Genomic DNA, 27,313 nt, shown 5'->3' with positions numbered 1-27,313 from the left:
TGCCCGATTGATGGTGTCAGTTGGAGGAATATTGTCCCATTGATGGTGTCAGTTGGAGGAATAGTGCCCCATTGATGGTGTCAGTTGGAGGAATAGTGCCCGATTGATGGTGTCAGTTGGAGGAATATTGTCCCATTGATGGTGTCAGTTGGAGGAATAGTGCCCCATTGATGGTGTCAGTTGGAGGAATAGTGCCCCATTGATGGTGTCAGTTGGAGGAATATTGTCCCACTGATGGTGTCAGTTGGAGGAATATTGTCCCATTGATGGTGTCAGTTGGAGGAATAGTGCCCCATTGATGGTGTCAGTTGGAGGAATAGTGCCCGATTGATGGTGTCAGTTGGAGGAATATTGTCCCATTGATGGTGTCAGTTGGAGGAATAGTGCCCCATTGATGGTGTCAGTTGGAGGAATAGTGCCCCATTGATGGTGTCAGTTGGAGGAATAGTGCCCCATTGATGGTGTCAGTTGGAGGAATAGTGCCCGATTGATGGTGTCAGTTGGAGAAATAGGGGCACATTGATGGTGTCAGTTGGAGGAATAGTGCCCCATTGATGGTGTCAGTTGGAGGAATAGTGCCCCATTGATGGTGTCAGTTAGAGAAATAGTGCCCCGTTGATGGTGTCAGTTGGAGGAATAGTGCCCCATTGATGGTGTCAGTTGGAGGAATATTGTCCCATTGATGGTGTCAGTTGGAGGAATATTGTCCCATTGATGGTGTCAGTTGGAGGAATAGTGCCCCATTGATGGTGTCAGTTGGAGGAAAGGTGCCCCATTGATGGTGAGGAACAGTGCCCCATTGATGGTGTCAGTTGGAGGAATCATGCCCCCCTGATGGTGTCAGTGGGAGGAACAGGGCCCCATTCATGGTGTCAGTGAGATGAATAGTACCCCATCAATGGTGTCAGTGAGATTAATTGTGACCAATTGATGATATCAGTTTGAGGATTGGTGCCTCATCATTGGTGTCAGATAGAGGAATAGTGCCCCAAGGGCCAGAAAAAGGCAAGCAAGGACCACATCTGGCCCCTGGGCCGCAGTTTAGAGACCACTGATCTAAATGATGTCCAGTGTACCTATTGTATACACAATGAAATACTTATATATGTACTTTTTTGTTTTTAAATATACTAGCACCTGCCTAGTATCTGTCCTGAGGAAGCTAATATTTTAGTGAAACGCGTTGATGAGCAAGTTTATGGAGGCATTACTGGGTCAAAAACCTTCTTATCGCCATGATATATTACTAAACCAATTATTGTACCTTAGATCCAGCCCTCTGTAACTGCATTATTCTGTAACTGTGTCCACACAGGGTGTTGTTTATATGTTGTTTATGTGTTTTTTTCATTATGATGTAATAAAATGTATACCTTTTTATTGATTCTCCCTCGCATTGTGTGCCCCCACAAAGTCCACCAATTTTTTTGACTTGTTCAATCCTTATATTATATATATATTTCGGATGTTGGCATGGTGAGGGTCTTCCCTTCCTATATAAAACAAAAGAAAATAAAACGTTTTGGTTGTAAAAAATACTTTGGGGGTAATACAGGGGGTAATGAGGGTTCCAGTATTGGACACAGTTACAGGGGAGTTCATAGACAACATTTACACCAAATGGGTGCATTTACTGGGCATCTATGTTTTATATATTATGGGCCAGATTCACAGATGAAATACGCCGGCGTATCTACTGATACGCCGGCGTATTTTCAAATTTCCCGCGTCGTATCTTTAGTTTGAATCCTCAAACCAAGATACGACGGCATTTGGGTAAGATCCGACAGGCGCACAGCTTCGTACGCCTTCGGATCTTAGGATGCAATACTTCGGCGCCTGCTGGGTGGAGTTTGCGTCGTTTTCCGCGTCGGGTATGCTAATTAGCTGTTTACGGCGATCCACGAAGGTACGCGCGGTCATCGCATTCTCCTACGTTGTCGCTAGTCGGCTTTTCCCGGCGTAAAGTTACGGATGCTATTTCAATGGCTTATATTTAGACTAGCCATGTTAAAGTATGGCCGTCGTTCCCGCGTCGAATTTCAAATTATTTATTTTTTTGCGTAAGTCGTCCGTGAATAGGAAAGGACGTAACGCACGTCACCGTTCAAAAAATTACGTCGGTGCGACGTCATTTCGCGCAAAGCGCGGGAAATTTCAAAACGGAGCATGCGCAGTACGTTCGGCGCGGAACGCGCCTAATTTAAATGATACACGCCCCATTTGAATTAGGCGGGCTTGCGCCGGACGGATTACGCCGCCGCAAGTTTACAGGCAAGTGCTTTGTGAATCAAGCACTTGCCCGTAAAACTTGCGGCGGTGTAATGTAAATGTGATACGTTACGCCGCCGCGGATTTACGCGATTCTACCTGAATCTGGCCCTATGATTTTTGGGCACAATTAAATGATTTAAATGGGAAATAGAGAGTTTGCTGATTCTCATTCTCATGTATTTACCACGCATCAATGTAATGCACAATCTGTACTGTAAAAAAAAAAAAACTCCTTAATTAGTATTGATTTTGCTTTTTCAATGACTTTGTTTTCTTGTGTTGAAAATGCAGTCAACTGTGAATGAACCCTTCAGCGTAATTAATTGGTTTAATTACTCAAATCCTCAAAATTTACTTCAGAAGATGTTTACTTAGAGCAAACTGATATCAGCCCATTGGCCTGTCTAGGCATTCTCCAGATATCTACCATAAATAAGAGAAATTGTAAACTCCCCCCGGCAGTTGGGGGAGGGGGTGATTAGTCACAAATGAAGATGATGGCCCGGATTCAGAAAGAGTTTATGTTGGCGTATCTATTGATACGCCGCGTAAACTCTAGGATGCGCCGGCGTATCTTCTTTCTGTATTCAGAAAGTAAGATACGCTGAAATTTGGCTAAGATACGACTGACGTAAGTCTCTTACGCCGTCGTATCTTAGTTGCATATTTACGCTGGCCGCTAGGTGGCGCTTCTGGAGATTTACGCGTAGAATATGTAAATTAGGTAGATACGCCGATTCAGAAACGTACGTCCGCCCGGCGCATTTTTTTACGTCGTTTACGTAAGGCTTTTTCCGGCGTAAAGTTACCCCTGCTATATGAGGAGTAGCCAATGTTAAGTATGGACGTCGGGCCAGCGTCGAATTTTGCTATCCATCCTATGCATTAAGGTGAAAAAACATCCGATGGTACCGCCCGAGCCCCCGTTTTACTTACCTGACCGTTCGAAATTCCCGGGCGCGTTCACGTGATGTTCTAGGTTTCCCAGCCTGGCCGTTGATTGGCTAGGCTGGGCGGATTGATAGCAGCGCAGCCATTGGCTGGCGCTGTTGTCAATCACAGCGGATGATGCGGCGCGCCGGGGGGCGGGCCGAGTGATACAGTCGGCGGCTATGGCCGCCGATGTATCACGGGAGCGTGCTCGCAAAAGCTTTCCACCATGCGAGGGAGCTTGCATGAACGTGGAAAGCTTTTGCGAGGAGGAGCCGAGACAGCCGCCGAGGGACCCCAGAAGACATGGATCCGGGTCACTCTGTGCAAAACGAACTGCACAGCGGAGGTAAGTATAACATGTATGTTATTTTAAAAAATCTTTCTGCCTTCAGTGACCCTTTAAAGCCAATATTGCGTTGCTTGCAATGTCAAGCTAATGGCCCAGATTCACAAAGCACTAACGCCGACATATAACACGTTACGCCGACGTAAGTGCAAATGTGCGCCGGCGTATGTGTGCGCCAGACCCACAAACCAATATGCGCCTAAAAACAGGCTACACCCCGCCGACGTAGCTTGCACACGCCGGCGTAGGGTGGGCGCACATTTAGGCTGGGCGCATGGTGCCGCTCCCATTGATTAGCCATTCAAACATGCAAATGAGGGAAATACGGCGATTCACGAACGTGCGTGTGCCCGGCGCTTGCTACGCGAGATGCGCGTAAGTTGTATGTCCGGCTAAAGTTATTCCCCATAAAGGAGGTGCAACCCGGCAACAGACATGCACAGGTCTGCACCAGGGAACACAAGCCGGCGTATTGTGCGTTGGACGTGTGTCTGGCTGTACGTTATGTTCACAGCATAGCTTAGGCAGTTGTGCCGGCGTGGTTGTGAGCAGGCGCATGGGGGGTGCTATGCTTGCGTCCACGTCACGGCGCATGCGCAGTTCGTGATACGTACCTGTCTGGCGCTCGGCCCATCATTTGGATGGGGTCTCGCCTCATTTGCATGGGTTCACGCCCACTTCCACCTACGCCGGCATTCTACTTCGAAACCCACGCCACGCTGGCGCAGCGTTGGAGCACTGGCTTGCTGAATGCAATGCTTGCCTCTCCGCGCTGTCTTGGCGTAGCGTACAGTGTTTGCTCTACGGCGGCGTAATGTGCGCCTTGCTCTCTGTGAATCTGGACCTATGTGTTCACATAAATGAGTGCAAGTACAACAGGTTCTCCATAAGAATCAATTGACACATTGTGCCCACCGGCATGCACAGGTGTTGTGTGCACAGTGCCCTGACAAGGTCACGTAGAGCCCAGAGACAACATACCAAACTGCGCCCCCCCAAGATGTATGAGCGTTATGTGTCAGCAAACATCCCCCCAAAACAAATTAAGTGCTAATCTGCATGCTTACCCCTAAGCATAAATTCCCCCCTCCTCCCAGAAAAAATCAACACCCCTGCTTAAATCCCCCCTCCCAAAAAATCCCCCCCCCCAAATCCCCCAGCACAATGCGCCTGAAACTGGGACACATTATTCAAAATAGATTGCAGTTCCCCAAGTAACTGAGTACCGCAACCACCAAGTACATAGGTGTTCACACATATTTGTTCAACTACCTGATCTATTAATACATATTAGGTTAGATATATTCACCCATCACTATCACATATTGACATTTTATGTCATGTATTAATTTATTCATATGTAGCATTACCCCCATTGGAGCTGCTGGATTTTTTGGGCGGCGTGTTACCTCGTGGCTCCTCCGAATTTTCTAGGAGTGAGTGATGCGTATGTACATAAACAGAAGTAAAGGAATGTCCACGACAGGTGCTCTTTGCTGTGCTCTTTATTACCCAGCCGGGTAAAAACAATAAACTTGCGGTGAGGAAAGTAAAATAAAATTATAAAAATGCAATAAAACTATCCCCTATTTTGTAAACGCTATAAATTTTGCGCAAACCAACCGATAAACGCTTATTGCGATTGTTTTTACCAAAAATATGTAGAAGAATACGTATCGGCCTAAACTGAGGGAAAAAAATGTTTTTTTATATATTTTTGGGGGATATTTATTATAGCAAAAAGTAAAAAATATATAATTTTTTTCAAAATTGTCGCTCTATTTTTGTTTATAGCGCAAAAAATAAAAACCGCAGAGGTGATCAAATACCACCAAAAGAAAGCTCTATTTGTGGGGAAAAAAAGGACGCCAATTTTGCTTGGGAGCCACGTCGCACAACCGCGCAATTGTCTGTTAAAGCGACGCAGTGCCGAATCGCAAAACCTTTCCGGGTCCTTTAGCTGCCTAAAGGTCCGGGTCTTAAGTGGTTAATATACTGTATGAGCCTCTTTAATAGCTAACTGCTAGGATAAGAGAGCAATAGCTGTGAAATAGCTTAAATTAATATTTGTCAGAAAAACAAGCAAGAAACTGCTACATATGTAGTTGCTATTTAAATCACAGTATCCTAAAACCTATACAGTACTGACTTCATTAATGTTAATGTTCCCGTTTTCAACACCAGGGGGAGAACTTGAGTCATTATTCTCCACCCTTTGACAACTGGCAGAAGAGGCTGTATCAGGCGTATATTATAACAGATTCTATTGAAGCTTTAGCACTATGGGTTAGGTGAGCTTTGCATTTATATGATGTCCGTTATTATTGGACAGAAGAAGCGGTATAATAGTCAAAAGTTTTTTTTTTTTAAAAAACATCTCGAGATACGCCGCGTAAGTGTAGATGTGCGCCGTCGTATCTGTGCGCCGTGCCCACAGAAATAGATATGCCTTAAAATATGCTTCATCCGACCAACGTAAGTTTCCTACGCCATCATATCTTGGGCGCATATTTACGCTGGCCGCAAGGGGCGCTCCCATTGATTTACGATTCGAATATGCAAATGAGTGAGATACACCGATTCACAAACGTACTTGCGCCCAGCGCATTAATATACGCGGTTTACGTAGGTCGTACGCCCGACGTAAAGTTATTCCCCATCTATGAGGCGCAACTCATGCAAAGGTATGGACCAGGTAACAGCCGTCGTATTTTACGTCGTTTACGTAGTAGTACGTGAATAGGGATGGGTGTAGGTTACGTTCAAGTCGTAGGCAGTGATTCGACGTATCTTAGGGAGTATTTCCGACGTGATTCTGAGCATGCGCACTGGGTTGCGTTCACGGAACGGCGCATGCGCCGTTCGTTCGGCCCATCATTTGCATGGGGTCACGCTTCATTTAAATGGATCACGCCCACTTTCACCTACTTTGAATTAGGCCGGCTTCCGCCTACGAATTTACGTTACGCCGGCGCAACGTTGGGAGCAAGTGCTTTGTGAATACTGTGCTCGCCGCTCTGCGCTACGTCGGTGTAGCGTATATTCGATACGCTACGCCGGCATAACTATGCGCCGCTGTATGTGAATCCGGGCCATTCTGTTTAAGGGCCTATTCACATCTGTCCGTTTTGATGCAGCAACATTTTTGCATGTTAAGTAGAAATCCCATTCCTTTCTATGTGGCTAATTCATATCTACGCACTGCAGTTTAGTGTGAAAAACAAAGGAAACTCTATGGGCCCATTTACACTTACACGTGACGTGTGCGTTACCATGCGCAATGCATGCACACAAAAAAGGTAGCTAATGCTGTTATGTTTAAATTGGCTTTAAAGTGGATGTAATGGCACAAGTTTTTTTAAAAACCTTCTGTGAGCAGCCCCCTCCCAGAACTCCCTAATACTTTCATGAGCACCCTCTCGATCCAGCGATGTCCACTAGAGCCTTGGCTCTCAGGGGACTCGCACTTCTGATTGGCTTTTGGCAGCAGCCCAATCACAGCCAGTGAGCCAATCAGGACACGGAGGGGGCGTGCGAATGGACACACAGAGCCGTGGGTCGGGAGTGCATCTGCTTGGGTGCCCCCAGAGCAAACTACTTTCTGTGGGGGCACCAGACAGGAGGGAGGAGCCAGGAGTGCTGGCGAGGGACCCAAGAAGAGGAGGATTCGGGGCTGCTCTGTGCAAAATTATTACACAGAGCAGGTAAATATAACATGTTTGTTATTTTTAGAAAATAAACGTGACTTTAGTATCACTTTAACCTCCCTGGGGTATGATTCTTTCAGATTTTTGGTGCTGTAAGAGGTACCATTATTTTGCATGGAAATTTGGCGTTTTATATTGTAGGCCTGTAATTCTTAGGAATAACTCACCTAAATCTGTCCAAACAAGAGTCTAGTAGACATCCCGGGTATGATAAAGTTTGAAACACAAAATTATAATATAATAAATAACTATAAATAATTATAACAAATAATAATGTAATTATAATAAACATTATTCAATAATGTAATCAACTCAAAAACACTGAAATTTGCTCAGTTGCAGAATTGTCGCTGTCATTATTTTTATTGTTTGATGACGAATTTCCCCACAAATCGCTCAATTCTGCAAGTGATTATAATTTATTATCGCTGTTTTCTAGCTGCTCTAAAATCACTTTTGACATAAAGGGACACTTAGTTGCTGTAACGGAATAGCCCGTGACACCCAGAGACTTTTGAAGGATGGTGGGGTACTCCTGTGCCAGCGTCACTAATGACTCTTGGGTCTAGGGTCATCCTGTGCCCCTTTTGGGCATAGGGTGACTGAGAAATATTAATTATATGGGACATTACTGATAATTCATGTTTTGCAGGATATCTTGGAATATTACAAGTTGTTAAAGTCTGACTCCAAATGGAGTGTTTTCATTCAATGGGGGGACACATGCTTTTGAGGTGTTAATTGTGTCTGCTCCTAAACATTCCATTGTGTAATGCTAATACTGTTTTGTGTCCATTGTGCTAATTAGGTCTGCTCCTAAGACCTTTCGTTATGTATGCCAATAACACTGTTTTGTGTGTGGAATGTGACTTGTCAAGCTGTATGCGGAGACAGGCTGTCTGGATAATGACTAATAATTAACTGAACTGAATGTCATTGTCTAAGAGAAGGTGTATTAAAGCCCCCCCATTGTGTGATGTGTGGGTGGAGTGTGTCCCTGTGATTAACTGTAACTTGCTTGTACTGTATATAAGAAAGCTAAGATACCATTAAAAGTATTCATTCATACATTTTGGAACCAGTAACAGAGCTTGCTTGAGTCTCCTCTTACTGGGGAATGAAATGGGTCCTGTCGGCTGGATTGTCGGATAAGCTGTCACGGGGCGATGGAATGGAATATCGTAAACGGTGGTGACCGTTACAGTTGCTATGGACAATCTCCAGTTTCCAGGCAGAAAGAACAGTTTTTATAATATAAAAGTGCATGTAGGACACTGGGTAGACCACTAGGGACAAAGGGGATGTGTAATTATTTGATACAGTACTGTAATCTGTAGGATTACAGTATACTGTATCTATACTATGTTTTTCACTTTTTGAATTTGGCGCCGAACTCTGCCCCCGTGCGTTGCGCCGCTTGCAGGGAACGGAGCTTGGCACTCGGCAGTCACCAGTGTGTGAATCGAGCGAGATGACGGCTCTCTCACACAGCGGGGACACATCGCAGGATCCAGGGACAAGGTAAGTAACTTTCCCTGTATCCTGCAATGCGATCCAGAGTCTGACTCAGGGTTACCGCTTTTGGTACTGAAATTTCACCCTGAACTCGACTTGGGAATACCGCCAGGGAGGTTAAAGCTGAATTCCAGATATGTTAACCACTTAAGGACCGGACCAATATGCTGCTACATGACCCAAGGGGTTTTTACAATTCAGCACTGCGTCGCTTTAACAGACAATTGCGCTGTCGTGCGACGTGGCTCCCAAACAAAATTGGCGTCCTTTTTCCCCCACAAATAGAGCTTTCTTTTGGTGGTATTTGATCACCTCTGCGGTTTTTATTTTTTGCGCTATAAACAAAAATAGAGCGACAATTTTGAAAAAAAATCAATATTTTTTACTTTTTGCTATAATAAATATCCCCCAAAAACATATATAAAAAAAAATTTCCTCAGTTTAGGCCGATACGTATTCTTCTACCTATTTTTGGTAAAAAAAATCGCAATAAGCGTTTATCGATTGGTTTGCGCAAAATTTATAGCGTTTACAAAATAGGGGATAGTTTTATTGCATTTTTATAAAAAAAAAAATTTTACTACTAATGGCGGCGATCAGCGATTTTTTTCGTGATTGCGACATTATGGCGGACACTTCGGACATTTTGACACATTTTTGGAACCATTGTCATTTTCACAGCAAAAAATGCATTTAAATTGCATTGTTTATTGTGAAAATGACAATTGCAGTTTGGGAGTTAACCACAGGGGGCGCTGTAGGAGTTAGGGTTCACCTAGTGTGTGTTTACAACTGTAGGGGGGTGTGGCTGTAGGACTGACGTCATCGATCGAGTCTCCCTATAAAAGGGATCACTCGATCGATGCAGCGCCACAGTGAAGCACGGGGAGGCCGTGTTTACATACGGCTCTCCCCGTTCTTCAGCTCCGGGGAGCGATCGCGACGGGGCAGCTATAAACGAATAGCCGCGCCATCGTCCCGGATCCGACCGCCGCATGTAGCGGGGGGGAGGGTCCCGATCGGACCCCCGACCCGCTAGAAGGCAGGGACGTACAGGTACGCCATTCTGCCGACGTATATCTACATGCGGCGGTCGGGAAGTGGTTAAAGTGGATGTAAACAATGTCACAATGTATAAGTATAAGATTTCCTATCTGTGCCCAGTCTTGCCACACAGAGTTAATCCAGCTCTGAGCAATCCTCTTTTCTTGTTCAGTGAAAATTAACAGACTTCCAGATAAAACCCTGTCTAAATAAAAAGTCTGTTCCTCTCTCCTTGCTTTGAGTGACAGGTTATTTACATAGCTAGCTTGGACATGTTTATCATATGTTATGTTATGTTTATCATAATATGAGGTGATCCACAGGTCATTGTATATTACCAGGATGTGTTATGTGGGGGAGGGGTGGATTTCTCACTTTTTATACTGTGGATCACCTCATATTATGATAAACATAACATAATATATGATAAACATGTCCAAGCTAGATATGTAAATAACCTGTCACTCAAAGCAAGGAGAGAGGAACGGTTTTTATCTGGATGTCTGTTAATTTTCACTGAACAATAAAAGAGGATTGCTCAGAGCTGGATTAACTCTGTGTGGCAAGTCTGGGCACAGATGATAGGAAATCTTATACTCTACATTGTGACATAAAAAAAAATGTCTTTTTTTTGCATAGTTGTATTGGTCCAGCTTGGACCAATGTAAGTATGTATGTGCCATACCTGGTCAATCCCTGTGGAACCTGTAAATCACGATAGTAGGCACCGTTATTACAGTGATTGTTGGCTTCCAGGTCCTGCGCTGAGCGGCTGCCCTACTACCAAGCGATTAAATGCAAAGTGTTCTCTGATTGGCTGAGGTGAGAATTGTGATGTCACCACCCTCCTTTCCACCACCACCTTCACCTTAGAAAATGCTAAATTTTCACTTAATGGTGCCTGTGCCAAGTGAGCAACCTCCAGTGTTCATTAGGCAGCAGAGCAGACGCTTAAAACGGGACATAGAAGCTAGTGGTGTTATAATAGCAGTGCCTACTACAGTGATTTCCAGCTTCCATCGGAATAGGCCAGGTTTGACACATACATAGTTACATGGGTCAAAGCTAGACCAATGTAATTACCGTATTTATCGGCGTATACCGTGCACTATTTTGACCTGAAAATCAGGGCAAAATCGTGGGTGCGCGATATACGCCGATACCCGCTTTCCCGCCACGAGTTTGAATACTCCGCCGGCATATACCGAGCGCAGTACACTCGTGAATCTTCGGGCAGTCTCGGCGCCTCTCGCACTGACATCCTGTACGTACAGGACGTCAGCGCGACAGTTGCCGAGCCTGCCCGAAGATTCACGAGTGTACTGCGCTCGGTATATGCTGGCGGAGTATTCAAACTCGGTGCGGGAAGGACGCGAGGACGCCGGACCCGCCGAAGAGGACACCAGACCCGCCGAAGAGGACACCGGACCCACCGCAGAAGGATGCCGGACCCGCCAAAGAGGACACCCAAAGCCTAAGAAGGACGCCGGACCCGACGAGGCCGCCGATGGACGCCGCGCAAGACACCAAAACCGTAAGTACAAAAAAACTTTTTTTCCACAGGATTGGGGGCCACTTTAGGGGTGCGCGGTATACGCGGGAGCGCGTTATACCGCGATAAATGCGGTATACAAAAACTGCCATACCTGGAATTCAGCTTTAACCACTTGCCGGCCACTTCACGTAGGAGTGCGGCAGCAAAGAGACTCTCCTACACTGGATCACATACCTAGTACATGATCCGGCATTTACGGGTAGGGGGCGTGATTAGGCACAGCACAAGCCGATCAGCGGGTGCTGGCCAATGGATGACCGCTGGCACCCACTAATCGACGAGGAGAAAGGCAGAGCTCTGTTGTGTCTATGTAAACAATTCAGAGCTCTGTCCTGTCATCAGGGAATAAAATCTATCACATCCCTTAGGTAAAACACCTCACTGTGTACACAAAAACACATTGTTAGGCACACATTTAACCCTTTGATTGCCCTAGATGTTTAACCCCTTCCCTGTCAGTGTCATTAGTACAGTGACTGCATATTTTTTAGCACTGATCACTGTATTAGTGTCACTGGTCAGCAAAAAAGTGTCAGTTAGTGTCAGACTGTCCACTGCAATATCGCAGTCCCGCTATAAATCGCTGATCACCGCCATTACCAGTGTAAAAATAAATATATATATTTTTTGAAAATCCCGGTATATATCCTCGAGTTTGTAGTTGCAATAATTTTTGTGCAAACCAATCAATATACGCTTAGTGTAATTTTTTTATACCAGAAACATGTAGCACAATACATATTGGCCTAAACTTATGAAGAAATTAAATTTATTTTTTATTTTTTTATTTGATAAGTTTTATAGCAGAAAGTAAAATAAATGTTGTTTGTTTTTCAATATGTTTGGTCTCTCTTTGTTTATAGGGCATTGAATAAAAAAACAAAGAGGTGATCAAATACCACCAAAAGAAAGCTCTATTTGTGGAAAAAATATATGTTGTAACGGGAGTCACTTTTGGGCACAGATTGAGCCAGGAAATAATGGACATATCTTGAATTGTTTTAGCATGGGACGGTAATCCACAATATATTCCTTAATGTCTAGAAGAAATATTACAATTTTTTCCCTATGAACAGGTCAATAGACTGTTGAGGTGTTAATTGAGTCTGGCTTCTGATGATAAGGTGTGGAATGTGACTGAGCACCCTCTAAAGGTCAGGCGTCTGTGTATTATGTATCAGGTGTAAATAGCTTATTGTCGGACACAGAACGTCTGACATAGGAATGTGTATTATGCAGGTGAATAGCTTATTGTCGGAGTCAGGATGTCTGGGGGATAATAAACTCATCTGAATGTCATTATCTAAAAGAATGTGTATGAAGCCCCATTGTGTGATGTTTTGGGGGTGGAGAGTTTCATTGTCCCTGTAACATGCTTTTTGGTTGTGAACTGTATAAAAACCTGAGTTTTACCATTAAAAGTATTCATTCATTTTGGAACCAGAAACAGAGCGCGTGTCTCGTCTGTCTGGGGAATTGGTATGGATCGTGTCTGCTGGCTTGTCGGACTGTCGGATAAGCTGTCTTGGGTTGGTGGAATGGAAGATCGCAAAAAGTGTTAACCCTTGACCGTTACATATATAAATGTTGTTTGTGTACAGCGTTGTATGACTGCGCAATTGTCAGTTAACGTAACACAGTGGCAAAAAGCAAAGGGGGGTAGATTTTCCGGAGGTCAGGTGGTTAAAGTAGATTGCACTATAGTCAAACATGGTTTGTTTGTATTTTGGTGCCATAAATGTAAGAATACATTTTTGTCATGAATAGCTTTTCTTCTCTTTCATTTACTTGTCACAGAAGAACCCTTAAAGGGGTTGTAAAGGTTTGTTTTTTATTTTCTAAATTGGTTCCTTTAAGCGAGTGCATTGTTGGTTCACTTACCTTTTCCTTTGATTTCCCTTCTAAATGTTTTTTTTCTTTGTCTGAATTTCTCACTTCCTGTTCCTCCTCAGTAAGCATTCCCCCATCATCCGAGCTGTGGTTAGTCAGCCAGAACAGCTTACTGAACAGCTTACTGAGGAGGAACAGGAAGTGAGAAATTCAGACAAAGAAAACAAAGAAAACAAAAATTTAGAAGGGAAATCGAAGGAAAAGGTAAGGGAACCAACAATGCACTAGCTTAAAGGAACCGATTTAGAAAATAAAAAACAAACCTTTACAACCCCTTTAAAGCGGGGTTCCAACTACAATTAGCATTTTTTAAATGTATGTCCTTTCATCATGCGTTTTTATAATATAAATCCGGTCACTTACTATTTTACAATCCGCCGCACTGCATCCTGGGAAATTATGACACACATTTCCCAGGAGCATTAGAGGGAGATGATGTCAGAATCCTAGGTGGATCCAAAGGAAGATTTAGTGGGACCGCATAGCAACAGGCATTTCCAGATGAGTAAAAAAAAAAATTTTTTTTCTTTTTTAGGTCTAATGAGCACAATAATGAAAAAATATTTTTGGGATGGAAACTCCACTTTAAAGTGGATCTTCGCCCTCAAAGCACTCATTCCTCCTATCCCATCCCTCCTCTACACAAATAGCACTGCTTTTTAAAATGTATTACATTTTTTTAGCCAACAGCCTCCTGATAATATCACACAAAAACATGGCGGTGCGGAACCGAGGGGTGGCAGAAGAGGATCTCAGCAGGACAACGCTGGATCCGTTGAGTTAGGGAGTATCTGAATTGTGCAGAAGACACTTATCGGTAGGGGTTTTATAAAAAAAAAAAAGGGGGCGGGGGGATGGGGTGAAGATCCACTTTAAAGCTGAACAACAGGAAAACAGCTAAATGCGCAGCTGAAATACACATATGTGAACTTGACCCCTTCACAGTAGAGCAGGGGTCTCCAAACTGCGGCCCGAGGGCCAGATGTGACCCTTTGCTAGCCTTTATCTGGCCCTTGGGGCACAATTCCTTCCACTGATATGAGGCACTATTCCTCCCATTGACACCAACAATGGGGCACTATATTATCCACTGATACCAATGACGGGATACTATTCCTCCTACTAACAGGGGGAATACTCCTCTTCCTATTGACCACCAACCCTGAGGCCATATTTGTTCTCACTGATGCCGGGTCCGTGACAATTTTCTTCCCTTGCTGGCCCCAATCCGGCCCTCCTAAAGTCTGAATGGCAAAAAAGTGGCCCTTTGTTTGAAAAGTTTGGAGACCCCTGCAGTAGAGGCACGCTAAAATGGTCTGTTTTAGCATGCTGGCTACTATCCAACATTGCAGGGCGGCCAGAGACAGGGAGGGGGGTCAAAGGCGGTGCCATTTTTGCGATTTATACACTTCTTCCAGGCAGCACAGCCAGAAGGGTTACACTACTTCCTCATCCTCGGGTTAAGTTATTTTCCCACCCCCATCCTTTTTGTGTACATTCACACGCACCACCCATGAATAATTTCTTTCCACCTGTCTTCACTGCCCTGTAATCAGTGTTTTACCAGCAAGTGATATCATCAGTCACTGCCAGAAAACTTTGTTCATCTGATTTGAATTAATATATGTAAAGTGCTATATAAATGCCTGTAATAAAAATAATAATAATATCCTTGGCTGCCAGAAGGAGGGTTCTGCACAACACCCTGTGAATGTAGGGCACCCTGCAAACTACATGTACCAAGAGACTGTAGCATGCCTACACAGAGCATGATGTGAGAGGGCTTTTGGGAGGGCAGGCAAAGGGATGGGAAAAAGGGGAGCCAGAGGGGTGCAGAGCTGGGCCAGGAATGACACTGCTAAGCTAATCAGTATAAATGCTGTCACTGATTCAGACAGCGCTAAATTGATGACATCAGCACTGCCTAAACTTCAACTACAAGTGGTTGTAAACCCTCACGCACATACCCTTAGATGCTCAACACTGATCCTGCCGAAGGTTATAGGCTGCGCACACCTATGCCCTTATATATATGTAGCGCCCCCTTACTTTCAGTATGGGCACTACGCTAAAGTTAGTGGGGAATGGGAGAGTTACTTTGCTCCCATTCACAATTTATTTAAATTGTGACTTCTGTCATTCCAGAAAGGTCCACTGGGTCAGTCTGTGCTCCAGGAAAAGTGTTACCATCCCTGGCCAGCAGTTGGCACCAGTGGGGTTCTGGCAGAGCGAGTTTTCCTCAGCAGCCAATTAGAGGAGTTTTTCCCTCGCAAGGCATGCTGGGGAAGGGTATATCTGTGACAGGTGTCATGTGTTCTAAAATCTTCGCGGGGTCCCGTTCCAGGTGCGGCATCCACCTTCAGGGTGCGCGCATCCATGGACCCCGCCAGCGTGCCCCACCTGGCCAGAACTGCAGGCTACACAAACCCTCATCCAGAGGTAAAAGGGGACCCCAGTGACTCGCTGGGTTCCCGGTTCTATTGAGAGGATCCCAGGCTGGGTGCCGTTCGATTGGGGAGTCGGCTGAGGAGAACCCGGAGGCAGGTTGTCCAACAGGGCTTGAACAAACCAATTGGGGATCTGGTGACCGGAATGCTGACAGGTACGCTTTGCTGTCACCCGGTGACCTATCTTTAAAATCTACTGGGAGGATTCGCTCTGCTCGTCCATTAGCTCCTTTAAAGTAATTGGCCTGTGGCAGAGGCCCTAGAGCCAGGTCTGTGAGAGAGGCCTGTTCCTCCCAGAAAATCCTAAGCGGCACTTCGGCTGCCAGGCTTGTGAGAGGGGTCTGTCCGGGGGCATTTTACCCACTCCAGCTGAGAGTGGCGACGAGTTATAATTTGGTACTCTATTGAGCAAGGGCTGCTCAACTAATATCCAGGCCTGATACTGCAAGGTTCTCCCCTGTCTTCATCAACTTGTTCTTCCCACTTATTGTTGATGTTGGCATGTTGGCCTGGAAATAAAGCATTGGAAAAACCTTTATTCACTGTCTGGACCTTCGCTCACTGTTTTGGCTCACTGCTATCACCCCTAGACACACTGCAGGGTAAGTTAATACGCCGATCCCAAAACAATCAGCGGCTCCCTCGGGGGTAGCGCTACATATACAATTCTATTTTCTCCTCTCCTCTTCCTTTGTCTCTTGAGGTCACCCAAAGTTCTGTTCTTGAACCTCTCCTATTCTCGATCTTCACCTCCTCCCTGGGTCAGCTGATCGCCTCTAATGGCTCCCAGTATCATTTCTACGCTGATGGGACCTAATTCAATCTCTCTACCTCTCAGCTCACCCTATCAGTCTCCTCACGTATCACTTATTTACTAACTGACATATCAGTTTGGATGTCACACCACTTCCACAAACTGAATTTATCCAAAACCAAGCTCATGATATTTCCTCCCCCACATACCCCTTCCCCTGACTTCTCTGTCAAGATTGATGGCACAACTATCAACCCGTCCCCCCCCCCATACCAGGGTGCTAGGTGTAATCCTGAACTATCCTTTTAGCCTTACATCCAATCGCTGTCCAAATCTTGCCGCCTCCACCTCCGCAACATCTCCAAAATACGTCCCTTCCTGACCAATGACACCACAAAGCTTCTACATGCTTTGAAAGCATTAGGCCGTGTACACACAGTCGTACAAAACCGATGAGAATGGACCGAGGTTCAGTTTCATCGGTCCAAACCGACCGTGTGTAAAGCCCATCGGTCTGTTGTCCTTCGGTCCAAATTTTTAAAACGTGCTTCAAAATCGAACCGATGGCTCGCTGCCCGATCGGTCCAAACCGATGGTTAGTACAGAAAGCATCGGTTCAAAACCTGCGCATGCTCAGAATCAAGTCGACGCATGCTTCGTTTTATTCAGCACGTCGTGTGTTTGACGTCACCGCATTCTGACCCGATCGGTTTTTGGAACGATGGTGTGTACGCACATCAGACCATCAGGCCACTTCAGCGGTGAACCGAAGGAAATGGCCCGTCGGACCATTCTCATCGGTTTGGAACGACCATGTGTACGCGGCCTTAGTCTGATGGCAGACAAATCGCTAGAGACAAATCGTCAGCAGCAGGATTGCTAAAGGGCCTGAATGTCTGTCCTGTATATTCCTGTGTGCAGTTTATATTGTTAGGGTAATATGATCAGAAAGGGGGGTGTCCTCCTGGGGTGTATAAAAGCCTGTATTCTTGTTCAAATAAACAGTTCTTATTTTGGTTTACTCCAAAACTGGTGTTGCTTAGTTCTTGGAGTAACTATAGCCAGATTCTCTGGTCTCATGTTCCAGAGCTTGGGAAGCAGCTTCTTGGCAGAGATAGCCAGTCCGGGTGTCTGGTTGGCAGCAGTGGGATGCTTCCTTGTGACTGGGACATCCAAACCTCCACCGGGATCCAAGATCGGGATAGCAGACTTCAGTCACCCCAGCGGAAATATGGACCTGGCACCAGAGTTTCCGGGGTTGCTGCAGTTCATCCTTTCAGCATACTTCAGGACTGTGTCTGCGGATAAATACCTGAAGCTCAGGCAGCAGATTCGGGTAGGGCTCTGGATTGGAGCCCTCCAGGGTGCTGGTATACAGCAGGGCAACTGCTTTCAATCCCCAGGGCAACGGGCCAGTAACAAACGGGATTTGCAGACAGGGCTGTGGAGTCGGAGTCGAGGAGTCGGAGTCGGGGGAAATTTTGGGTACCTGGAGTCGGAAAACAATGCACCGACTCCGACTCCGACTCCTACTAAATTTAGATTGGAATAAAAAAAAAAAAAAAAGCAAGTTTAAATGTCCCAATTCACAAAAAGTTATAATTAATGACTTCTCTACTGTAAGAATAAAGACCAATGCATGCAGTGCCTCACTTAACCGCAAAACGAACACGTTAAGTGACCGTGAAGAAGCGCGCTTTTCATGTGCTTCACTATATGGCACGCAACGCACAATTAGGAGCTGCAATACTTATACTTTCCATAGTGTTGTGTTCTGCTTTTACAGGGAACGCATGTTAGAGAACCAGTAAGTGTCCAAATAAAAAAATTCCAACAGGAGTTTTATAAAGCACTAAAAGAAGTTGAAAAGTATGATCGCTCATCAAAACTTACTGTTGAAGAAGCCATCCTTGTTTATCCAGAGATCGTTAGTGATGTGGCCAGAATAGTTACTGCAATGCCACCCACCCAAGTCAGTGTCGAAAGATTATTTTCAGCCCTAAAAATAATAAAGTCTGACTTAAGAGCCTCTATGAAAGAGGATCTGGCAGAGGCAATTCTCTTCCTTAGAACTCTACATTGAATTGATTTGCATTTGCTAAGCCTAGAACTACATTTCAAGATTAATATAAACCATTTCTAGGTTTTGCAGATTTTGTTTTTGGTTCATTATAGATAAGCTTTGTTTTTGTTCTAAAACAACCAAATAATGTGGTTTGTATTTTTGAACTGGTAAAGATCCTGTTCCTGATGTTTATGCCTGCTGCTACTATCCAGCCACTTGATTGTTTTCATTGTGTTTGTCTTTTGCTTAAACTGTGCAATACAGTAGACTGTTGGCTTCCCAGCCAGTAGTCCTGTGGTAGGTTGCGTTTCTTTCCCTCAAGGAATGTATAAAATACATTCGCATATTAATACAGAGGAGTCGGAGTCGGGGAGTCGGAGTCGGAAGTACATAAAACTGAGGAGTGGGAGTCGGAACATTTATCTACCGACTCCACAGCCCTGTTTGCAGATACCATTCCTGGGAGAGCGGCTCCAGGAGCAATGGGTGACTGAGTTGGACAGGCTGGTCCAGCAGGCGATAGAGCTAGACAATCAATATCGGGCTCTGCAATGGCACGCAGAGCAGGGATATTTACGGGAGACAACAGAATGCTTTCTGGAGGGATATGACTTATGGATATGGTGGCCCTGTATTTCTGTGGGAGAGCCTTACAAATGCTTTAGTGTTTGGCGATGAAGGGGAACCTACCCTTGAGGACCTACAAGAATACAGAAAGGCTATGCTCGGTCTTGTAGGGGGTCTCAGAGCTTAAGCCTGATCTGGAATATTTGCTAAGTAAAGTACAGCATCTGGAAAGGGTATACAGGGAACTGCTACAACATGTTCAGCAGCATGCCCCAGAATCAAGTGAAAAGTGCTTTTGCGCTAAAATGGATCCTAAATGAGTGAATCCACCAAAAATATATAGTGCAGCAAAACCTAATTATGTTTACATGACATAAAACAGGAATATAAATAAATGGTGATTCTGCGCAACATATCACACTAATGGAATAGTGATATCACATAAACAAGATAAATGTAAGAGCTGACAAATAATCAGCATATAGTATTAAATGCAAAGAGAATAGTGAGTCCAAATATAAATATATATATACTCAAATAGTGAATAGTGAGTCCAAAATATATAATACTCATAAGGCGAATGTGCAAAAATATATAAAGAATATTGTGCAAAAAAAAACCGGAATGGAAGTTCAATCCCAATAGTAAACACAAATCAGCTGTCAGGGCAGATATTCTGAATGCACTGGATGAAGGTGAGCACCAGCTCTATGGTGTGAGTGCACGGCCGTGCGATAGAAGATAAACCAGATCCCTGGCTGAGCTCCCGGGACTCTTACCTCTCAGCCCTCCTAAATGGGCATTGATGTACAGGTCACTCGCAGCCTTCTATGGGTGGTCCCTGATGTTTCCTCTCTTGATCTGATGGATCCTTCCTTAATTGGGACAGATGCTCCTCAAAACCAGATGGATGATGTGGGTTATAAGAGAGAGAGAGAGAGGGGACTCCCATAGTGAGGTAACGTTTGGTGCAGGTAAAATATGTTTATTGAGGAAAAACCTGCACTTACATTAAAAGAAAAATAAAAGTGCAACGAGGAAACAAACAAGCGGCGTTTGAATCGCCAGCTTACGTCACTCCGGGTGTACGTCCTCCAATTCCTACGCGTTACGACACCACGTGTCTTCGTCTGGGGAATCTGATTGGTAATGTGGCTGTTGTTTATATAACCGAAAAACAGGAAGTCTCATCGCGGCCATTTTCTTGTAGACCGTGATCTAATGGACATCAGACATACTAGAGGGGGCATAAACCACTCTAGAGCTCGGCAATAGAAAACGTGTGTAGAGGATACCGAGCACTATATTTAAAACGGGCAAACGTACGGTTCCTGGTATAAAGGCCAGCTAAATTATACATAGTAAAAACTATTAATGGAGACGTTTATAAAATAATAATAGTGAACCGTAAAGTCATATGACCAGCATAATGTAATTGAGACTAGCACCAGAGCATGGACATCATCAATGACAATCCACTAGGTGTCGCTCATGAGCTAAAGTCTATGGCTTGTATTGTAACCTTTACATGGTAGTAACTGGGTTTTACAATGATAAAATTAATATATGTAAAATTATATATATTAAAAATTCTTTAAAGCATAATAAAACTTAACATGTGTAAAAAACCTAGTAGTATCTATATCTATAGCCACAGGGGGCTCCCATATAAATTATTAATATGGAATAAATATAATACTGATATTTAAATATGTTAAAAAATTTAAAATTGAAAGTAGAGGGTGTATATAAATAATACATATATATGGTGGTCGTACACTCGGTTTGTCGCATTACAACCACAGAATATATATACATACACACAGATAATAGGCAATTTAATAAAAAATATATGGTCAATGGGTGTTGATGGACCTATATATAACTAGTCTAAAAATGTGGAGAACTAAAAATTGCTGAGGAAGCAGTTGAGGTCAAACTCAACGTTCATTCCTCCTGGTGTCAGGGTGCGCATCTTATGAATCCACTGGGATTCTTTTTGACTTATCGTGCGCACCTTGTGGCTTCCTCTCCAAGAGGGGTTAAATTTGTCAATGCCCCAGAATTGCAATTGTGAGGGATCCCGATTGTGTATCTGATCAAAGTGTCTAGAGACACTATGTTTCGGGAAGCCATTTATTATGTTCTCCACATGCTCACTAATTCGAACCTTCAAGGCCCTTTTTGTTCTCCCAACATATTGTAAATTACAGCTACATTGTAGCACATATACCACTGCTTCGGTGTGACATCCAATAAAGTCTCTAATCACATGGGTTTCTCCTGTGTTTGTTGCCACAAACTCGGTACGTTTCTTTTGAAACTTTTGCGATTTTCGACATGCATTGCAATTTTTGCATGGATAGAAGCCTTTTCCCGAAAAGAATGAGTATCCCGGCTTTGATGGTGGTTCTACTACTGATTTTACAATCAAGTTCCTTAGAGTAGGTGCTCGTTTATATACTATCCTTGGTTTTTCAGGAAGTAATTTCCCTAAATCTTTATCTCCTTTTAAAATGTGCCAGTGTCTTCCAATTAATTTGGCCACATCTTTATATTGGGAGTTGTAATCAAGGATAAGTACTGGTGCTGTTTGTTGTTGGCACTTTTTTGGTTTGTCCTGTAGCATCTCTTTTCTATCCAGTTTTTTGACCGTGTCTATTTGGCCTTTAATCCATGACTCTTCATATCCTTTTTCTTTGAACCTCAAACCAATCATGTCTGCTTGTAATGAGTAGTCACTCTCATATGTACAATTTCTTCTTAATCTAACTAGTTGCCCCTTAGGGATGTTAAAAAGCCAAGGTTTAAAATGACAACTGTCAGTTGAGAGATAACTATTCATATCTACGTTTTTAAAATGTGTTTTAGTAACAATCTTGTCTTTCTCAATACTAATGTTCAGGTCTAGGAAGTCTACAGATTTATCATCGATTTTCCACACCAGGGAAATATTTTTATCATTTCTATTGAGTGTTTCAAGGAAGTTGTCCAAGCTCTCTCTATTCCCACTCCACAAGATAATGATGTCATCTATATATCTTTTGTAGAGGGATAACTCAGTAGGAGTATTCTCGTATATAGCTGACTCTTCCCATAATGCCATGAAGGCATTTGCCACACTAGGTGCGAATTTCGCTCCCATGGCAATACCAATTGCCTGATGGTAAAAGTTCTGGTCATACCAGAAGTAATTACACTTAAGGCACAAATCAAGGCATTTAATGAGAAACTTCCTTTGTGGACATATGAGGTTACTAAATTTACGTAAAAGCCATTTAACGGCGAAGCAGGCGTCATGGTGTTGTACAATAGTGTACAGTGATGTAACATCTGCCGTGGCGATCAACGTTCTTCCTTCGCTCACGGGTACTGTATCTAATAACTGTAGTATATGTTTCGTGTCCTTGAGGTGAGCTGGTGTAGCTTGGACTGCAGGCTGGATAAAATAATCTATATACTGTCCCATCCTCGCAGTCAGGGAATCTATCCCGTTTACAATAGGCCTTCCTGGTGGGTTTTCTCTGGATTTATGGATCTTGGGGACAGTATATATAACAGGTGTTCTACAGGTTTCTGGCATTAAATATTTAGATTCTTTTTTATTCAGGATATCTTTTTTCTTTCCTAAATCGATAAGTAATGCCAGTTCTTTCTTATACTTTCTGATCGGATTTCCCAGAAGTTTAGTATAAGTGGTGCCATCTTGTAATTGTCTACTCAGTTCGTTTTGGTACTGTTCTTTCGATTGTATCACAACCACAAGGTGCGCACGATAAGTCAAAAAGAATCCCAGTGGATTCATAAGATGCGCACCCTGACACCAGGAGGATTGAACGTTGAGTTTGACCTCAACTGCTTCCTCAGCAATTTTTAGTTCTCCACATTTTTAGACTAGTTATATATAGGTCCATCAACACCCATTGACCATATATTTTTTATTAAATTGCCTATTATCTGTGTGTATGTATATATATTCTGTGGTTGTAATGCGACAAACCGAGTGTACGACCACCATATATATGTATTATTTATATACACCCTCTACTTTCAATTTTAAATTTTTTAACATATTTAAATATCAGTATTATATTTATTCCATATTAATAATTTATATGGGAGCCCCCTGTGGCTATAGATATAGATACTACTAGGTTTTTTACACATGTTAAGTTTTATTATGCTTTAAAGAATTTTTAATATATATAATTTTACATATATTAATTTTATCATTGTAAAACCCAGTTACTACCATGTAAAGGTTACAATACAAGCCATAGACTTTAGCTCATGAGCGACACCTAGTGGATTGTCATTGATGATGTCCATGCTCTGGTGCTAGTCTCAATTACATTATGCTGGTCATATGACTTTACGGTTCACTATTATTATTTTATAAACGTCTCCATTAATAGTTTTTACTATGTATAATTTAGCTGGCCTTTATACCAGGAACCGTACGTTTGCCCGTTTTAAATATAGTGCTCGGTATCCTCTACACACGTTTTCTATTGCCGAGCTCTAGAGTGGTTTATGCCCCCTCTAGTATGTCTGATGTCCATTAGATCACGGTCTACAAGAAAATGGCCGCGATGAGACTTCCTGTTTTTCGGTTATATAAACAACAGCCACATTACCAATCAGATTCCCCAGACGAAGACACGTGGTGTCGTAACGCGTAGGAATTGGAGGACGTACACCCGGAGTGACGTAAGCTGGCGATTCAAACGCCGCTTGTTTGTTTCCTCGTTGCACTTTTATTTTTCTTTTAATGTAAGTGCAGGTTTTTCCTCAATAAACATATTTTACCTGCACCAAACGTTACCTCACTATGGGAGTCCCCTCTCTCTCTCTCTTATAACCCACATCATCCATCTGGTTTCGAGGAGCATCTGTCCCAATTAAGGAAGGATCCATCAGATCAAGAGAGGAAACATCAGGGACCACCCATAGAAGGCTGCGAGTGACCTGTACATCAATGCCCATTTAGGAGGGCTGAGAGGTAAGAGTCCCGGGAGCTCAGCCAGGGATCTGGTTTATCTTCTATCGCACGGCCGTGCACTCACACCATAGAGCTGGTGCTCACCTTCATCCAGTGCATTCAGAATATCTGCCCTGACAGCTGATTTGTGTTTACTATTGGGATTGAACTTCCATTCCGGTTGTTTTTTTTTGCACAATATTCTTTATATATTTTTGCACATTCGCCTTATGAGTATTATATATTTTGGACTCACTATTCACTATTTGAGTATATATATATTTATATTTGGACTCACTATTCTCTTTGCATTTAATACTATATGCTGATTATTTGTCAGCTCTTACATTTATCTTGTTTATGTGATATCACTATTCCATTAGTGTGATATGTTGCGCAGAATCACCATTTATTTTTATGCCCCAGAATCAGCAGCAGAAACTCCGGAGATTGCCGTCCCCCAAAGTTCAAGTGCTGACAACTAGGCAGAGCTCTGCTAACCTCTGCTCAGCACCTATAACATCTTCTTTATTCTATGGACAGGAGATGGTGAACCTCTATCCCCAGACACCAGTTCCAGAGACTGGGGATTTAATCGACTTTTCTGCTGAGGAAGAACAACCAGATGGGCCTCCAGCAGAAGAGTTGGCATCAGGGCAGAACATCACTGAGCTCTGCCCAGCACCAAACAGATTCAGCCTTCCTGAGAGATTAGGCAGTCGGCCTTTCTCCCACAACACTGACAGAGACATGGGATTTCCTGCCAGCAACATCTGTGGAGTTACAAGAAACTTCTCCAGTTGAAGCGCTGGCAACCAGACAGAGGGTCCAAAACATTCATTCTGCGACATCAGATGGTAGGGTGAGAATTTGGTGTAAGCAACATAAAAGCATGAATCCATCCTAACTTGTATCAACGGTTCAGGCTGGTGTTGGCGTAATGGTGTGGGGATAATTTTTTTACCACACTTTGGGCCGCTTAGTACCAATTGAGCATCGTTTATATGCCACGACCTACTTGAGTATTGTTGCTGCCCATGTACATCCCTTTATGACTACAGCGTACCCATCTTCTGATGGCTCCTTCCAGCAGGATAATGCACCATGTCACAAAGATCAAATCATCTCACCACTGGTTTCTTGAACATGACAATGAGGTCTATGGACTCCAATGGCCTTCACAGTCACCAGATCTCATCCAATAGAGCATATTTGAGATGTGGTGGTGGAACGGGAGATTCGCATCATGCATGGGCAGCCGACAAATCTGCGGCAACTGCGTGATGCCATCATGTCACTATGGACCAAAATCTCTGAGGAATGTTTCCAACGCCTTGTTGAATCTATGCCACAAATAATTAAGACAGTTCTAAAGGGAAAAGGGGGTCAAATCTGGTACTAGCAAGGTGTACCTAATAAAGTGACCGGAGAGTGCACATTTATGCGTATGTAGCGCCCCCTTTGCTTTCAAAAGGGCACTATGCTAAAGTTCTGAGAGAGGTAAGTTGCTCTCATTCTTGATTATGTTAAATTTGGCTGTCGCCAAATCTGGATTGTTCTGTGGGTCAGTCTGTGTGTCCAGAGATACGGTCTCATCTCTGGACGGCAGGTGGCGCCAGAGGGGATCCAGGCGGAGCCGCTTCTTCTCAGCAGCCAATGAGAGGAGTTGAGCCTCGCGGGGCATGTTGGGAGGGGGTATTTCTGTGGCGTAGGCCGTTGTTCTTGGTTCTTCGCGGGTTCCTGGTTCCGGGTGCGGCACCCACCTTCAGGGTGTGCGCACATCGCGGGCCCCTTCACTATGGCCTACCTGGCCTGGGGTCGCGCGCCACGCAGAGTTCCAGACTCTGGGCCCTCCTGGCCTGGAGCCACTGATGCCACAAAGGAGCCCCAGTGACTGACTGGGTCTCCCTTCTACTGAGGAGATCCCAGGCTGTATGCCGTTCGGCGGGGGATCGGCTTGAGGAAAACCCGGAGGCAGGTTATCCAAAAGGGCTTGAACAAACCATCGGGGATCTGGTGACCGGAGCATTGACAGGTACACTTGCACTGTCAACCGGTGACCCTGAAGTGATTTATTGGGAGGATTCGCTCTGCTGTTCACATTGTCAGCATTGAGCCTGTGGCAGAGGTTTCATCTGGCATCCTAATTCAATCAGAGCCAAGTCGGTGGCAGAGACTTGTTCCTCCCAGCAACTTTAAAGTGACGCTTCGGCTGCCAGGCCTGTGGCAGAGGCCTGTCCGGGGGCACTTCACCCACTCTGGCTAGAGTGGCGACTAATTATATTACTACAGAGAGCAGGATTGCTTTCCTTCTATCCAAAGCCTGATACCGCAAAGTTCCTTTACTTCATCAACCTTTTCTGTCTACCTCAAGTTGATGTTGGTCGTGTGGGGCCAAGGAAATAAAGCATTCAGAAAACCTTATCTATGAATTGGACATTCGCTTATTGCTCTACTCACTACCTTCACCCCTAGACAACACATAGAGGTAACTTAATACGCCGATCCCAAATCAATCAGCGGCTCCTGAGGGGGTAGCGCTACACGTATTTGGGTGTGAATGAGACGCATAGAAAATCATTGTTTTCTATGTGCCCTTGCAGAGACCTGCGTTTATCCAGGTTAGAAAAGTGCCAGTCTCTGGACAAAGTGTTAAGGCCTAAATGTCTTTTTATATCTGATTTGGCTGCTGGGCCCAGGCATTGTTAGACAAGGTTCACACACAGCTCTACATACATTTTCCACATTCATGCTCAAGTCTTATCAGACACGTAGCCCTGGCAGTGAAAGGGTTAGCACTGTGTTAGTAAAGTGGGTTTACACTTCTTTATAAGAACACACAGTAATCCATCTATGAACATATTTACCTTCCTGCGCCTCAGAGCCGATGAACAAAAGGCTCCTTGCACTTCCTGGAACTGTTGTCAGGCTGTCATGTTTTAGGTGTGACGCGGCCTCCCCTCTATGCACAGCCCGTCACACTTCATTACATGCTTCTATATAGAAGGCCAACAAACTGCACCGTAACAGGATACGCAAAATCATTTATTTCACGTAGAACCGTTCGGAATTACTAATTCTGAAAGAAAATTGTGTGGCATTAAACAACTACGTTCAATCTTCTCCTTCCATACGGCAGATTAGAAACTGAAAGTAAAGAAGCTTATTAACTGATGGAGGCAACAAAAACTGCTTTCTTTGTGCCACGTTGGAGCTGCAATACATTCACTGCGAG

The 27,313-nt window shown here is 44.0% G+C and overlaps 1 protein-coding gene across 2 annotated transcripts in view; it reads right to left on the bottom strand.

Annotated features, from left to right (window-relative positions):
• DNASE2 (deoxyribonuclease 2, lysosomal) overlaps nt 1–26,966 on the bottom strand; it is a 141,427-nt gene extending 114,461 nt beyond the window's left edge. Inside the window, exon 1 of one of the 2 annotated variants that reach the window (XM_040346538.1) lies at nt 26,946–26,966. Coding sequence is in view for 1 of the 2 variants with exons in the window: in XM_040346536.1 (XP_040202470.1) it covers nt 1,374–1,397 (24 nt within the window). In the remaining variant the exon portion in view is untranslated. Of the gene's footprint in view, nt 1–1,373; nt 1,481–26,945 lie in introns of those variants that run through there. The other variant, XM_040346536.1, reaches the window with a different exon arrangement.
• Between the last annotated feature and the right edge of the window lie 347 nt (nt 26,967–27,313).

The sequence above is a fragment of the Rana temporaria genome, chromosome 3 (assembly GCF_905171775.1).
Source record: "Rana temporaria chromosome 3, aRanTem1.1, whole genome shotgun sequence".
NCBI lineage: Eukaryota > Metazoa > Chordata > Amphibia > Anura > Ranidae > Rana > Rana temporaria.
Note: the sequence above shows the minus strand (reverse complement) of the source record. Positions and strands in the feature narration are given on the sequence as shown.